The sequence below is a fragment of the Protopterus annectens genome, chromosome 7.part1 (genome assembly GCF_019279795.1).
Source record: "Protopterus annectens isolate FY-2018-M chromosome 7.part1, PAN1.0, whole genome shotgun sequence".
NCBI classification, from domain to species: domain Eukaryota; kingdom Metazoa; phylum Chordata; order Ceratodontiformes; family Protopteridae; genus Protopterus; species Protopterus annectens.
The window spans coordinates 425,187,036-425,203,421 of record NC_056740.1 but is presented as its reverse complement, the minus strand read 5'-3'; the positions used below and the strand labels follow the sequence as shown (position 1 = coordinate 425,203,421).

Genomic DNA, 16,386 nt, shown 5'->3' with positions numbered 1-16,386 from the left:
TCTTTTTTCCTTTATTGCATTGTTTGATCATGCATGTAGACCACCTGGCTGATTTGCTATTGGACTTCTGATTTTGTTTGGTTCTGGTAGGACTATCAGGTTAATACATTTATTTAAGTGAGCATAGAATTTATTTGCATAACTGCTTGCCGTGTCAATATTTTGTCAGTTACAGTTATACATAGGTTCATAAGTGTGTACTAGGCTAATAGCCCTGGAGCCTTTACAAGCCTAGCCCATAGGATTACCCTGGCATAGTACCACCTGCCCTTAGTTCCCAGTATCTCTGTTGAGTGATCTCCGGGGTGAATTTTCTATTTCCCATCCACTCATCAAGATTTCTGTTGAAGAGGGCCAGTGAAGTGCTCTGTGTGACATGTATGGGAAATCTATTCCATAGCATGGGCAGTCTCTGGGTTATGAACCTGTCCCTCTAGCACATTCTGTTGTAATGAGGTTGAGATCTCTGGAGCGTGCAGTGTGGAGGGATTGGGATTTGTTTAGATGTAGCATTTCTAGCAGAGCTGGGTCAGACATAGGTTTGTAAGTCAAGCAAAGATCACCTCTAGTAGGTGATATGAGACAGAGAATGGTTGGAGTTTTTTGAGTCTGTCCATATAGGACAAGTGTTTTAAGGCCTAGGATCCTCTTTGTGAGGTACTTTTGTGGCCTCTCCAGTTGCTGCAGGTGTCTAGTGAGATACATACCAAATGGGGCATTGTACTCGATGAGTGGCCTAATGAGGGAAGGGTAGAGGGAGACAATGACCTCTTTCTTCCTGGATGCAAAACTCTTAGTAATGAGATATGCCACATAGAAGAACATTCTGAATACAGTGGCAATGTGGTGGTCAAAAGAGAGGTTGCTGTCAACCTGTGTTCCCAGATCTCTTATAAAGCCTTCTGTGTTCAGTGGACTACTATTGATGTGGTAGTTCATGGAAACTGGGTTCTTCCCAAAGGGGATGATGACACATTTTTTGGCATTGAGCTTAAGGCCATGGCTCTGACACCAGTTGGTGGTCTCAGTGATGCCATTCTGTAGGATGTCAAAATCACTTGGGGAGTTAATAATGGCTCACAACTTGCAATTGTCTGCAAACTTTGTCAGACAGAGTCCCTTCCTGTTGGCCTGGACTTCTGAGAAGTAGATACTAAACAGGAGAGGACCCAGGACCGATCCCTGTGGGACTCCACTTGTGACTGGTCAACAGTCTGACTTGGAGTCAGCTACTTTCACACTGTGGGTTCTATCTGTGAGCCAGTTTGCAACCCACCTAGTGATATAGGGGTTGATGCCTAGCTTAGTGAATTTTTCTATGATTCCTGATTGGGGAATGGTATCACAGGCCTTGGCCAGATCAAGGTAGGCTCTGTGAACCACCTTGCCTTCATCCACAGATATGGTGATTGACTCAAAGAAGTCGACCAAGTTGAGCAGGCATGACCTATCCTTCACAAGACCAAACTGTGTGGGATCCAGAGTTTGGAGATTCCCTATATCCTTGTTTATTAGGTCCATGATGATGCGTTCCATAGCTTTGCATATGTGTATCTCAAGTACATCCAGTATATTTAGGAATCAAGTATGCTTTTCAGGAGGCACTGGAGGGGAGTCTGTGATCTGATAGTTATGTTTTTAGCATGATCTGTATCCCAGTATGTTCGGTTTGTGGGTGTTTAGGAATCTGCTTTAAGATAATGTGATCTTTAACAAGTATGGATACTCTACCATAGATCCCATTGGTCCTAAAGGTGTGATAGGAGAACAAAATGTGGTATAAAGAAGGTTTTCTGCACTTTTAAACCAAGTTTCAGTAGTAGTACACACATGACCATGCTCTAGATGCTGGAAGGTTCAAGGTCTGGGAATTTGTTATTTAGGTTTGTAAGATTAAGCAGCGCTATCTGGATATTGTCTGTTTGTTTTATTTGTTTTGATTTTTAGGTTAGGAGATCCATTAGCTGGTGTCCCCCGAAAAAAGGCACTATGGGAGAAACAAGGCCTTTAGTCATTATGTGGAAGCCTTGAACTAAAAAGTACAAGCCTTACTTGTAAAAGTAAGTAGGGCTGTGCAGCAGCTCATCCCATGCTAGCATGTACTGGTCCCCCCCTTGACTGGCACCATTTATTCAGCCAATTGTTGAAACCAGTCATCTTTTCTTTATACCTGTGCATCATTCTTGGAGAAGGAAGGAAGGATTCTTTTCAATACCAGGGTCTTTCCTACATTTGTGACATTCAAAAAGAGCTCCACATTGTTTCACTGCATATCTCTCAGGGATAAGAGTGCCAGATCATTTACAACCACAAGGACCACCACCATTTTGTAATTATACTGGTTTGGCTTGAGGGTATTGAGGCCCCTTGCAACATCAAAGACCTTGACATTTGAAAGATAATTCACAGTCACACTACTGCTACCCAGACATATGAAAGCAGAGTTTGTGTTCCTGATTATGAGGTCACCCATCACCAGTACATTTTTTTTTATTAGAGGGTTTATGTGTACTGGGTTCGAGGTGGATGGGGGGGTTGGTGATTTTCAGCTATGGATGTGATAATATATGTTGTGGTGTTTGATTTCCTCTGAGTCCTAGTTTTGTTTGACCTTGGAGGCTTAGGCAATGACTTTTTTATAGCCTCAGCTTATCATAATTTTCCAGGTACGTGTGCAGAGTGCTGGGAAGGTGTGTGGTGCTCACAGGCTGTGTTCACATTTCAGACTAATTCCTGCATCTTAGCTAAATACTTGCATCTCTTACAGTGTGTGACGAGGTAAGTATTTGTTCATTTTCTGTGAGCATCAGGCAATTGGTACTTTGCATAAGAAGACCAAGTTTCTGTCTGGCAACTGAAAGAAGACAAGTTGACTGGCCTTCTGTTAAGTCTAAGAGTACACAAATATGGGACATAAGATATCTGTACAGTATTTGACTTGCCTGAATAAATTCTTATGAGTGCAATGAGCTAGGGGGTAAAAATACAGAAAAATGAAGGAACTTACTCAAAACTGATTTAAATAACTCGGCACAGCATAGAACCTACTTGAAAAAGCAATGCAAACACCAAAACACTTACAATTAACACCTATAACTTCGGATTCAGGGAAAACACTGTAAAATACAAAAAAATAATTGCAGGAACCACTCAGACTGATTTAAATGGTTAGGTGACTAAGCAGAGCAGAATAAATTTAATTTCCTGGATGCAAAATGGAGTCAGAATGCCACTTTGTTTGGTTTTACCTTATGCATGGAACTTCATCTTCCAAGAGTCTTAGAATAAGACAACAAAGACTGACTGTTCCATACCTCTCAGCTATCCAGATTTTTCAGAATGCCCAGATTTTTGCCTCATATTTTTGGTCTGTTCCTCATAAAATTTGTGATTCCTGGCAAATCACTAAGGATTTAGATCACTAAATAGTCCCATACCTTTAATTTTTAGACTTCATATTCTTCAGAAAACATATGCTAACACAAATCCTGTCATTCTAGCAACTTTCTAAGTTTATAAGAGAACAATTTAAAATCTGTCTCTATTTTTGGGCCTTTGTCCCCATTATTTTAGGCTTTGTCCAGATTACGTGTGCTAAGAAGAAGAGAGGTATGCTGCTCATGCAGTATAAATTAATAGGGAACATGAAATTGATAACTAAAGCTCTAACCAATAGTGTTTATCTTCCCAGAACTGCAACCGTCACCTCCTCTTTCACAAGTTTTGGTGAATTCAAGCTCTAGATGTGCAAAGCTGGCTATTTGTTCTGAGTCTGAAAAGTGACTAAATCACAGCAAATAAATGCAGCAAAACTGGTTAATCCACTTAGCTGCAGAGAAAACACTGGAAGAGCAACGCAGACTGTAAAACAAATTCATCTAATAGCCATAGATTCAACGTCATTGAAAAGAACAGTAAGAATACAGAAAATGACAGAACCCACTCAGACAAATTTAAATCACTGGACAAAGCAAAGGACCAGTTGAAAAAGTGGTGCAAACAATAAAATACCTTCATTTAATAGCTGTAAGTTCATACTCACAGAAAACTCAACAAAATACAGAAATAAATGGCAGGAACAACTCAAAACTCATTTAAATGCTTAGGTGACTTTAATTGCAGTAGATTAATTGTTGTTTCATACTTCATGGTTGCAAAATGCAGTCAAAGCTTCTTATCTGGTTTTAGCTTGTGCACAGGAGCTTCAGCTTCTAAGAGTCTTTATAAGACAACAATGACCAGCTGCTCATTCAATATAAATTAACAATGAAAGCGAAATCTGTGAACAGCTAAAGCTCTAGCCAACGGTGTTCATCCATTGGCTAGAGTGCAAAGCTAAATGGAGCTGTATTGTACTTGCCTTTCTAGTAAATAAGTGATATTTGAAAGATGTGCATGTGAAACTGTATATAAAAAAATGTACATTTGTTATTGAGAGAATATACTTTAGTTTGAAAATGAAATTAACTTTGTTGCACACACATTTTTAGTCTGTAAAGTCTGATGCTATATAAAGTTACAACTCATGAAGCATATAACTGTGGAAACAAAAATGTATTTTTCTAAAATGCAAAACTGAAGCCATCAGAAATCCTGCTCAGATTTATATAAATAACTGTATCTTCCAGTCACCAGCTCAGTGGATCCAATTCCCAACTACCTTAAAGTTGCCCTTGTCAGAGAATACCTCAGAACTAACAAAGCCATGAGAAAGTTGAGAATATTTAGAGAGCCAGTATTCTGCTTTAGCTGTTTGAATAGCTGTTAAAACTCTCAGCCAGATTCTGACCTCTAATAACCGCTGATGGAGCCCTGAGTCTCAACTTTTTCAGTATCTATTGCTACCCTGTGTTTTGGCCTTTCTTCTGCTTTAGCTGTTATAACAACTGTTGGATCCCTATGTCAGATCAGCCTTAGCTGTTAAAATAGCTGTTGTAGCTTTGATTTAGATCTTTAACTGTCAGAACAGCTGTTTGAGCTCTGAGCCAGATCTTTCCTATTGCCGTCTATGTCTTTGGTACATATATAAATAAAGAGAGAGACTGTTAGCTGAAGGTGTTGCTGGATTCTCCTGTAGCAGCATGCACAAACAGAGATGCCTGTAAGAATTTCATAGATTCTATTCTGCTCTTGAAAGTTAGTGGCAGATATGGCACAGTATTCTTAAGCTAAAGTGAATTGGGATCTAGACTAGCTTACAAAATTTGCTGCATGTCATCTGATCAAAGCTTTTATCTTAACTTTCTTTGGCATGATTATTCCCATTTATATCTTTATTTTTCTAGTGAAATATTGCATTTTATTTATTTTGTATAAAGAGTTTTACTATTCGATTTTAAATGTTTTTGTTAGCAATTTATTTATGAGCATAAGAGCTTGTGCACTGAATCTGGAGCACTGACCATTGTTTGATATCTGCCTGTTGACGAGAGTATTCTTAGAGCCAACTACTACTGTTTAAATATTATTTTAAGGAAAACAAGTTGTGTTCTTGATAGTCTGACTAGTGGCAGCATTACCATAAACTATGAGAAAGGATGCTTGTCCCAGAGAGTTATTTAATGATTGTTTACCCCCTTCTGGAAATATATGTATGTATGTGTGTGTGTGTGTGCATGTGTGTGTGTGTGTGTGTGTGTGTGTGTGTGCCTAATATGTTAACTGACTTCCAGCAGTATATTTCAAGAGACCATACCCTTCTCATCACATCATTTTTGTTATTAGCAGGTAGAAATTATATGCCTGTTCACCATATCCTTCATACTGCTAAGAACATATTTCATAAAAAACAAGGACTGCTCATCAGCCTTGATGTTGACATTGTTTAGAATTAACCATTTGGATGATATCAGTATCACTGAGATAAGGGGGTCCTTGAACTTCTGAAATAACATCCTCTGACAGTTTGCTCTAACATCTATGGCACATTCAAAGAATTTGTCACTCCAGCATTAACCACTTTTAGTTCTATGGCTGGATGATGGAAAATGGAAATCCTTGGCCCCAGACAAGCATGGGATGATGCATGACAGAAAACCCAGTGGCACTATTTCATAAGAATAAGTCCATGGTTGGACTCAAGCTAGGTTTCTATAATAAATGCTAGGCTTATACCACAGAGCAGGTCAGATATAATTCCAGACTTAACGTTCCTGACAGACCTGGTGTGCTAAAGTTACAGATTAAACAGACTAACGTATTTATCCTCAATGCAAAGAGGCATCAGTGGGTATATGGCACAAGGCCTCATCACATCTATCTGTGCCATGATTTGCTCCATGGCAGAAACCACTTAGCACCAGAATAAAGTCATGTCCATACCCTGCATGTTCCTAATGCTAGTCATGATGAGTACCATCTTTATGTTTTGAACACCCAGCTTCTTGCAAGCATGAATAGTGCCAGTAGGAAGCTGGATGAGAACAGATGGGCTCACGACAAAGAGCTAGTCCCAACTATAGTTAAAACAGACCAGAATCCAACAAAATGAGGTGTAACCTGAATAGTAACAACTGCTAAAACTGGCAGTCAGTAAAGCACTAAAACAATTAATTAAAACAGAAATAAACTTAATCTGTCACCCCTGGCATTCCGCATATTAGCCAAGGCTCTTGCCACCCCATAGTGCCTTTTTTAGTCAGTGTTCCAAGGAACAAACTACCACTGTAACTGCTATAAATAAATGCAATCTGAGGTTCATGCTGCTAAATGCTAGAAGTCTAAATCTCAAGATGCACTCGCTCGAAACAGTCCTTAAAATGGAGAACATCGACATTTGTGCCGTAACAGAGACCTGATTCAAGTTAGCAGAGTGCACCCCTGCTCTACCAGGCTATATAATTCTTTCCACTCCTTTCAGCCCCAAAATTCAGACTGAAGCCCCAAAGGCAGAGGTGTCTCCATATTCATAAAGGATATACACACCTCCAGACTGGTAGCCCAGCATAATGCTGCAGAGATACTTCAGGTGCAACTAACATTGGGTAAGGCAGCAATTCAGGTTGTAACCTGCCATAGGTCCCCAACCATGTCCCAAGACTCCCACTCTATGTTCCTAAACACCCTGGAAAATATTAGAGTCCAACCCAGCACCCTCATACTGAGTGAATTCAACTACCCCTCCATTGACTGGGAAAATTACTCATCTACCAATACACCAGCCCAACGTTTCCTGGAATTCATTAATTCCAATGCCCTGGACCAGTTCATTCTTACCCCCACTAGAGGGAGCAGCATCCTTGACCTGGTTATCACTAACATGGGCAACTGCTGCTCCTTACCAATAGTCAACTCTTCCCTGGTTTGATCTCACCACAAACTTATCATCATGGATATCCACATCCCACTAGCACTCCCCACAAAGGTACCCACCGTGAAAAACTTCTCCAAAGCTAACTTTGAACTCCTAAAAACAGAGGTGGCAAACTTTACGACACCCATGCAGATGGAGAATGGGTGCATGACTGCCGAATCATACACCAATATGCACACGTACACAAATGCATGGAACTGGCCATACACAACAGAACCAAGACACTCTCCTCCAAAAAAAGGAAGCCAATCTGGTGGTCTCCTGTCATAAACAAACTCTAAAACAGAAGAAAGAAACTGTTGCAGAAAAAGATGAAATCCCAAGATTGGATAAACTCCCTTATTAGCCTCAACAAAAAGGTGAAATTCCCTCATTAAATCCTCTATGAAACCAAGATTGCAGCAGATACTAAAGATAATCACAAGGCCCTCTATAGTTATGTCAAAAATCTTCACGGCAATACGCAGGTTTGCTCTGAGCTACTGCACAATGGTACCTTTTATACCAAGCCAACCATTATTGGCAGTATACTGGCCGACAGATTCAGTGCCAACTTTACCCCTTTCTCCTCCCCAAAGAACCTATCACAATACCAGTAGAATCCCAGCCACCCGGCATTACTGTTGCACAGGTTAAAACTGCACTGTCCAAGGCCAAGAATACAGCTTCCATGGGACCTGACAATATCCCTGGCTGTGTTTTACAAGAACTACAAAATAAACTGACACCACACCTATGTGCCTTGTTCAATCACAGCCTCACCTCAGGCTTTGTCCCTGCCGAATGATGCACCACCACAGTCATCCTTCTCCATAAAGGAGGAGCGACTACAGATCCTGGGAAATGTCTCCCCATTAGCCTGATGAGACTGATAGGGAAGCTCCAAACTCCATATCCCATGCAATTTGGCTTTGTAAAGGGTAGATCATGCCTGCTTCTTCGAGTCAGTCACCAGAGCTGTGGGTGAGGACAAGGTAGTTCATACAGCCTACCAAGATCTGGCCAAAGCCTTCAACACCATTCCCCACTCAGGAATCATAGCTAGACTCACTAAACTAGGCATCAGTCCCTTTACTCGTGGGTGGCAAACTGGTGAACAGATAGAACCCACAGTGTTAAAGTAGCAGACCCCAAGTCAGACTGCTGACCCATCATGAGTGGAGTCCCACAAGGATCGGTCCTGGATCCCTTCCTAGTTGGCATCTACTTCTCCGAAGTCCAGACCAAAACAAAGGGTCTCTGGTTGACCAAATTCACAGATGATTGCAACCTGGGAGCCATTATTAACTCCTCAAATGATGTAGACATCCTACAAAAAGACCTCACCAAGACCAATGATTGGTGCCAAAACCATGGCCTTAAACTCAGTGCCAAAAAATGTGCCGTCATCCCTTTTGGAAAAAACTCGGTGCCCATGAATTACCACATTTTAGGAAATCCACTGAACACTGAAGGGGTCATAAGAGATCTGGAAACACAGGTTGACAGCAACCTCTCCTTTGACCACCACATTGGTGCTGTGGTCAGAAAGTCCTTCTATATGGCATATCTCATTATTAAGAGTTTCTCATCCAGGAAGAGGGATGTCATTGTCTCTCTCTACTCCTCCCTCATAAGACCAGTCATGGAGTACAATACCCCATTTGGCATGTACCTAACCAGACACCTGCAACAACTGGGGAGACCACAAAAGTACCTCACAAAGTGGATACTGGTTCTTAAACACATGTCCTATGTGGACAGACTCAAAAAAACTCCAGTTATTCTCTGTCTCATATCGCCTGCTTAGGCGATCTCTGCTTGACTTACAAAGCCATGTCTGACCCAACCCTGTTAGATATGCTACATATAAAGAAATCACAATCCCTCCACACCATATGCTCCAGAGACCTCACTCTTATTACTTCAATCAACAGAACATGCTGGAATGGCAGGTTCTAAACCCAGAGACTGCCCATGCTCTGGAACAGACTTCCAATACACGTCAAGCAGAGCACCTCACTAGCCCTCTTCAAGAGAAATATTGACGAATGGATGGGAAATAGAAAATTCCCCCTAGGGATCAGTTCAGTGGCTCTGCTCGACAGAGGCACTGGAAACTAACGTCAGGCGGCACGAGGCTCTAGGGCCATTAGCATAGTACTCACCTATGAACCTATAAAATGTAAATAATAACATCGGAAATAGAAAACTAGAATTAATGAAATAAAACTTAAATAGGAAAACACTCAGCTGGGAATCAGTCTAGTGCATGTTGAAAACTATAGTCATTTATGGTCAACAGGGCAACATCATTTCATGTCCTCATACTGGATACTCTGCAGTCCTTGGCAGTACCCTGATAGCCTTTCCATGAAAATAAATCACAAACAAGAAGAGAGGCACAGCACACCCTGATTTGACTTCTAACTGCTCTGATTTTTTTTTTCTGTTTTGTGTGATAAAAAAACTTGGTGACATTTCATGTACATTGCAATGTTATAATTTTTACTTAACTAATTGTATTTAGTATGCACTTCATCTAACTCCCACATTGTCCTATATAATTTTACTAGGATTATATAAATTTTATAACTCAACCTATTCAACCCAATGTGTTGCAAAGTATTCATCCTAGCATTTCAATAAGTAAGTTAATAAATGTGTTTGTTCTAAAGAAAGAAAATTCTTAATCTGCTGTTAATACAGACATATCACCTCGGTTTATACAATTAGTGATCTTGTATTTATCATTTTTTTCTTTGTTTACTTTGGTCTTCTTTTGAAAATCATAATTTGATCTCTTTTTCACCATAACTCATTTACAGTTACAGATTTTAGTGTCAGAGACACAAGCTGCACAATCCTTTATATGTTACAAGCTATTCATTATGGATTGTACATTACAGCACATTCCACATGCACATACATTCTGACTACATTATGCACATATAAACAGTTTATAACTTAGCAACTTAGACTGCTTGGTGTATAGTAGACTGACAGAATGAATCTTGCAAGGGATAGTTTGTCACCAGATTCCTTCATACTGACTGGCAACAGTAACACGTTTCCTTCTCACTTATAGAATGCAACTGCACCAGTAATGGAGTATGTGAAGATGGAATTACTGGAAGCGGACTCTGCTTTTGCAAGGAAGGCTGGACGGGACAGCAGTGTGAAACCAAACTTGGTAATAAGTCACAGTACAATCTGTACCTTCTCTCACCAGGCTGGCACAGTATAGTATTTCTAAAGAAACCAAAGTTACAGACTACATCTCTGGCATCCAGAAGCATGTATACCTGCTGTTCTGAATAAAATGTTGATACCATCTTTATGCAGAATAGTCAGAAAGGGAAAAATGTGCACAGAGCAGGGGAGATTTACTCACTTGTAGTTCAAGGAAGTACAGTAGAGATGAATTTTATTAAACTGAAAATGTGTTTCACTGAACTCTGTAATGTTCTGTGTCAGGATTTACTGTAATTTTTCCTTAAATCATACGTATTAATAGGTATATTTGTGTGTAGTGGTTGTATGTATATCTGTGTGAATAGGACATTGTGGGATGTCCTTTTAATTATTATTACTCTGACATCGATAAAAGTATGTGGTAAAACTCAGCCTTTTCATTAACTTTTGGCCAAGTCTCAACTGTATACTGTTTGGGCGGGTTGTCATTTACTCTTCCATTCAGACATTATTCCACTAAGCATTTCCAAGGCTTACAAATTTCCTTTTTTCTCTGTCAGATTGTTTAAATTTATACTGGTCCTAGAGACAGACAAGCAGACAGAGACACACACAAACATGCAGACTCTTGGAAATGGACTCATAGAGTTTGTGTTAGTACACAAAGATGCAGACCAAGACTCTTCAGCAGCATGGCTTGTAAACATACTAAATGGAGCCATGTTTTAAAACATGCTTCTTAATGGTCCCTAATTTTATATATATATATATATATATATTTTTTTTTTTTTTTTTTTTTTTTTTTTTTTCTGTGAAAAATTAGTCTCATTCTTCTTAATGTTCAGAAAGTGCACAATCATGCAAAACTTGTATTATAAGTAAACTATTATTTTGGGCCTTTGCCCCCCAATTATTTTGCTTTCTCTAGAATTCTTGACTAAAGTTCAGAGCTATAACCTGAAGGGGTTCCTTAAGCACTGCCATGCTAGCCTAGCCGTTCTCAGAACGAATTGCATTACTATTATGCTTTTATTTATCTCCCTCTCTCTCTCCCTCTCTCTCTCTCTCTCTCTCTTTTTTTTAACTGCTACATTTTTCTTATGTGATTTCATACTCTTCTTGGCATATATAGACACAGAACTAACATGCTCAGTTATTTACTAGGTTTCTGCGTGAACACAGTGAAAAGAGTTTTTGAACTTGAGCCAAACTGCAATTATTACACTAAAATCATTTTCAAATCATCCAGTCAGAGAAATACATTAGCTCCATCTGGTATGATCTCTATTACCATAACTCTGTTCTACCCCATTCCCTGGAAACCTTCCCGCTTACACTGTTCATAAGTCCTCACAGCTGATGTTACATTGTTCAGGTTTCCATTATTGAAGTTAGGTGTGATGAGTTTAATGTTGTCTGTATTCTCTGTTACCACTGTTGTGTAGTTTAGCTGTACATGCATTCCTCACCCCATTCTGGTGTGGAACACTGCTGTTTCACTAAGTTGTTAAGCAGGACGGTCAGAGGTGCAACACATACATTAGCATAAGACCTGTTTATTCCTACACTATTTCTGCTTTCAGGCCAGAAAGTCCCTTTCCATGTGAACTAAAAATCTCCTCCCTGAATTCCACATTTTTTTCACAGCCATCTTGTTTCTTCCTGAGTGAATTACATGGACATATCTCTGCAGAGAATGTTTACATTCATATATTCTTTACTCTGCACAGACCCATCTCCCTCCTTCTCCTACTAGTTGTCTCATCAGCAACTGTCTTGTGTCCTTCACTTTTCAATTCAACCATTCTGGCTTGAGTCACCAAACTTAACTGATTTTGTTGCTTTTCTGTGGTTTTCTGGTTTGTCTTCTCAAGTCTTCCCTCTCTTTATGTGTTCTAATTACTACCCTGCAGCCTGTACCATTTTGCCCACCAGTTTCAGTTCCAACAGTAATAGAATTTTCTTCTTTTTCTTGCATGTGCATGGATGGAGTTATTTTTTGTTATTTTCTGTTGTATCTTATAATACTAATTTTATCCATTCTTTGAAGTTATAAGTGATAGCATTATGCATGATTATTAGGGACTTCTAATGTGAGTGACAGTCTTTATTTGCTATGTAGCCATGTTATAATTTAAGCTCAGTATTAAAATCAAACTCATTCTGTTCCATGAGATATATACCTATGGTGTACTTGGTGCCATATTATAATATGTTTGAGGTAGGAAACAGCAGTAAAGCTGCACAATGTTATTTCTACACTTTCAAAACTTACTAAAGAGGACATTTCTATATTCTATTCAAGCCTGGGATGAATACTGTCTGATGGGGACAGCTACACAGTGCACAATACATTTGCTACTGATGGATTACATCAAACATTTCTATGTACACTGTGTAGCACTTTGTAGGTTTTTCCAAAAGTAAAACCTAAATATGCCTAGTAGTTCTGCCAGCTAACTATTTCTTGCCTTCTGTTTTCTACAGATGTCAAACCAATCTGCTCCCCAGAATGTGACAGCAATGCTGTTTGTCGAGCCAATAACACATGCGAGTGCAACCCATTCTATGAGGGAGATGGAAGGAACTGTGCAGGTACAGTAAAATGCATGCATAATGTACTAAAAAACAGTCCTGATATTTTAAACACTGAAGCAACACAAAAAGAAGAACTACATATCCCTAACATCTGTCCAAATGCTCCTTGATTCATGACTGCAAGCTTGTTTCTTCGCAGAATTATTTTGTCCCTACCTCATTCATCAAAGACCACTTTAACACTTCCCAGTGCATTTTAAAGTCATAAAGTTCTGTATTTTTATTTCATTTTTGTCTTCATCCTCTGGCCATCAAACTTTACCCAAATGCCAATAAATCTTAACTAGCCCCCCTCCCCCAAATCATATGATTACCCCTACATCTTCACTTGGAGATCCCCCCTTTGTAGAGAAGGCTACTATTTTCAGCAGTTCCATCTTTGATGGTCACAGTGAGGGATGTTAGTCCACACCTACATAGCAATCATTGGTTTAAACTAGTAGTTTAATACAATGCTTTAACTCCAATAGCCTGACATAGTAGTGTAAAGCATGCAGTATAAACAGTGCCAGGCATTGATGGGTATGCCCTATAAAGCACATATGCCACCTGAGGAGTGTACGTCACATGACACCACTCCAGCACAATTTTGAATCACTTGGAACTAGACCCTGGCCTCTTCTAGGGCTGTTTCTGCAGTCAGAAGCCCCATTTACAGAGAGCTGCCCATGAAATTGCACATTCTTCCTCACTGCACCTGATCTTCTAACTCTGGATCTGCTAGATGATTCCACAATATCACCTTGTAACTTGGTAGTTTGTTGCTGCACTAGTGGGCCTGTATTTTTAGTTCCTTATCAACCGTAGAGCAAGGCCGCCACCACTCCAGGAATTATACAGTCTAGTATTGTTTCTGTCAGTTATTTACTTATTGGAAATTAAAATCAATGGGAAAAGATACCTGAAGAAAGATTACCAACAGTGTATGCTAAATGGTCAAATGAGGTCAGTCAGAGCTTTGAAATGATAAAGAGGATAAAAACTATTAGAAGACTAGATAAATGGTAAAAATAAAACATTTCCAAACAATCATTTCTATTGCCTGTTATAATGACCTGTGTGCCTGGAAGTATTTATATACAGAGTTCATTCATTCATTTATTCATTCTTCTTCTAGCACCCATTTTATTCTGTTCAGGGTTGTGGAGTAGCCAAAACATATCCTGGCGATAAATATGCATCAGGCAGAGAACTAGTTCTGGAAAGAAAACCAGTCCATTGCAGAATGCACTCACACCTACAAGCCATTCGCAGGATCTCCAGTTCACCTACCACCATGTCTTTGGGAGGTGGAAGGATACCAGAGCCCTCAGCAAAAATCCATAGGAATGAAGGGAGGTCATGCAGACTCATCAAAAAGGCATAACAGCTGGAAATCAAATCCGTAGAACCATGCACACTGGAAGGCAGGCAGTTCTAACCACTGTACTACTATGCCTCCCTGTTTATATATATATATATATATATATATATATATATATATATATATATATATATATATGGGTCTAGGACATTTCACTGAATGCACATTTCACTGAAAGTCAAATTAGTATGCACTTTTCACTGAAAGTTCAATTCACTGAAACACATTTCACTGAAAGTTATATATGGCCTTTTCCCCACTGTAGTGCAACCCTGGAGTTAACATATATAGTAAGGGTGTGTGGGGAGGGCACAGCCCCCACATCGGGGGCATAGTCCCCCACATATTTTAAATATTTTGAACTATATACATGGATACTTGCAATTCCAATATATTACTATTTTCTGAGCATAATATATACTTAAAATATGTGGGGGGCTATGGCCCCACACCCCCATTGTGGGGGTGGTGACCCCCCACATCCCCCCTTACTATATATACGAACTCTAGGATGGCACTACAGTGGGGAAAAGGCCATATATAACTTTCAGTGAAATGTGTTTCAGTGAATTGAGTTTTCAGTGAATTGTGCTTTCAGTGATTTGTGTTCAGTGATTCAGTGATTTGTGTTCAGTGATGTGAGTTTCAGTGAAATGTCCTAGACCTATATATATATATATATATATATATATATATATTTTTTTTTTTTTTTACAAAAAACATCTTTATTAAATTACCATGTGTGATATAGACAAAAAAGAAAATAAATCATATTGGCACAATCTCAGTTGCAAACATTATACCTTTCAAACTGTGCCAACACAACTGTAGCTGCAAACATTATATATTACTTTTAATATGTCCAGTCATTGTCAGTCAAGCATTACACAGCTAATTCAGATCCTCTGATGACTTCCTCAGATGAAATAGAAATACATACCTTTTACAATTCTTCCCCTGAAATACCCTTCACTTAATTAACATTTGCTATCCAATTGGTGTATAATGTGGTCAAATGTACTTAATATATATTCAACCCTATAAAGCTTTTTTTAAAAAATGCCTTTAAACCAGTCCTTAAAAACAGTTCTAAACACATACATACATATGTAAATATATAAATATATAAATATCCACAATACCTTCTCTATACTCAAATAAATATAACTACAAATACAAATACAAATACAGTTTAGTTGTATACATGTTAAAAACCATATGAAACAAACTATTCTTCCATACAATAACACCATCTTGTGTCCAAAGATAGAATTTAAATCCTATGTTTTCGATTGAGGATGGGAAGAGAAAGTATTATGATACATTAAATAAAATTGAAGTCAAAATAAGAACTGGATATGAAAGGAAAAGTAGGAAAATTGAGAGAGATGTTAAAGAATACAAAGATAAGGTTAGTTACCCCAGACCGAGGGAGTTTGTTAGTAAAAGGACATGGCTCCAGCAACTCTAACCCTGTGGGTTCTGTCCTTTAGCCAGTTTGCAACCCATCTTGTGACATATGGGTTTACATTTAAGCTGGTAAGTTTCTCTATAATACCCGAGTGGGGTATTGTGTCGAAGCTTTGCAAGGTCAAGGTAGGCTGTATGGACTGCCTTTCCCTCATCAATGGCCTTGGTGACTGTTTCGAAGAAGTCGACCAAGTTCAAAAGGCAAGATCTGCCCTTGACAAAGCCAAACTGGGTTGGGTCCAAGGTCTGCAAGTCCCCTATGTCCTTGTTTATGAGTTCCATTATGATCCTCTCCATAGCTTTGCAGACCAGGCTTGTTGCTTATGGGCGGTAATTACCAGGGTCCGTAGAGGCACCGCCTTTGTGGAGTGGGACCACAGTTGCCGTACGCCACTCCTTGGCATATATCCTGTGGTGAGGCTAAGATTAAACAGCTGCCTTATGTGCGGGTTTAGTTCTTCATTGAGTT

At 39.2% G+C, this 16,386-nt stretch overlaps 1 protein-coding gene across 1 annotated transcript in view; it reads left to right on the top strand.

Moving 5' to 3' along the window:
* The window catches only part of STAB1 (stabilin 1), a 2,761,215-nt gene that overhangs the window by 2,406,331 nt on the left and 338,498 nt on the right, over nt 1–16,386 (top strand). The window contains exons 61-62 of the mRNA XM_044078505.1: nt 10,380–10,484; nt 12,974–13,081. Of these exons, the coding sequence (XP_043934440.1) occupies nt 10,380–10,484; nt 12,974–13,081 (213 nt within the window). The remainder of the gene's footprint in view (nt 1–10,379; nt 10,485–12,973; nt 13,082–16,386) is intronic.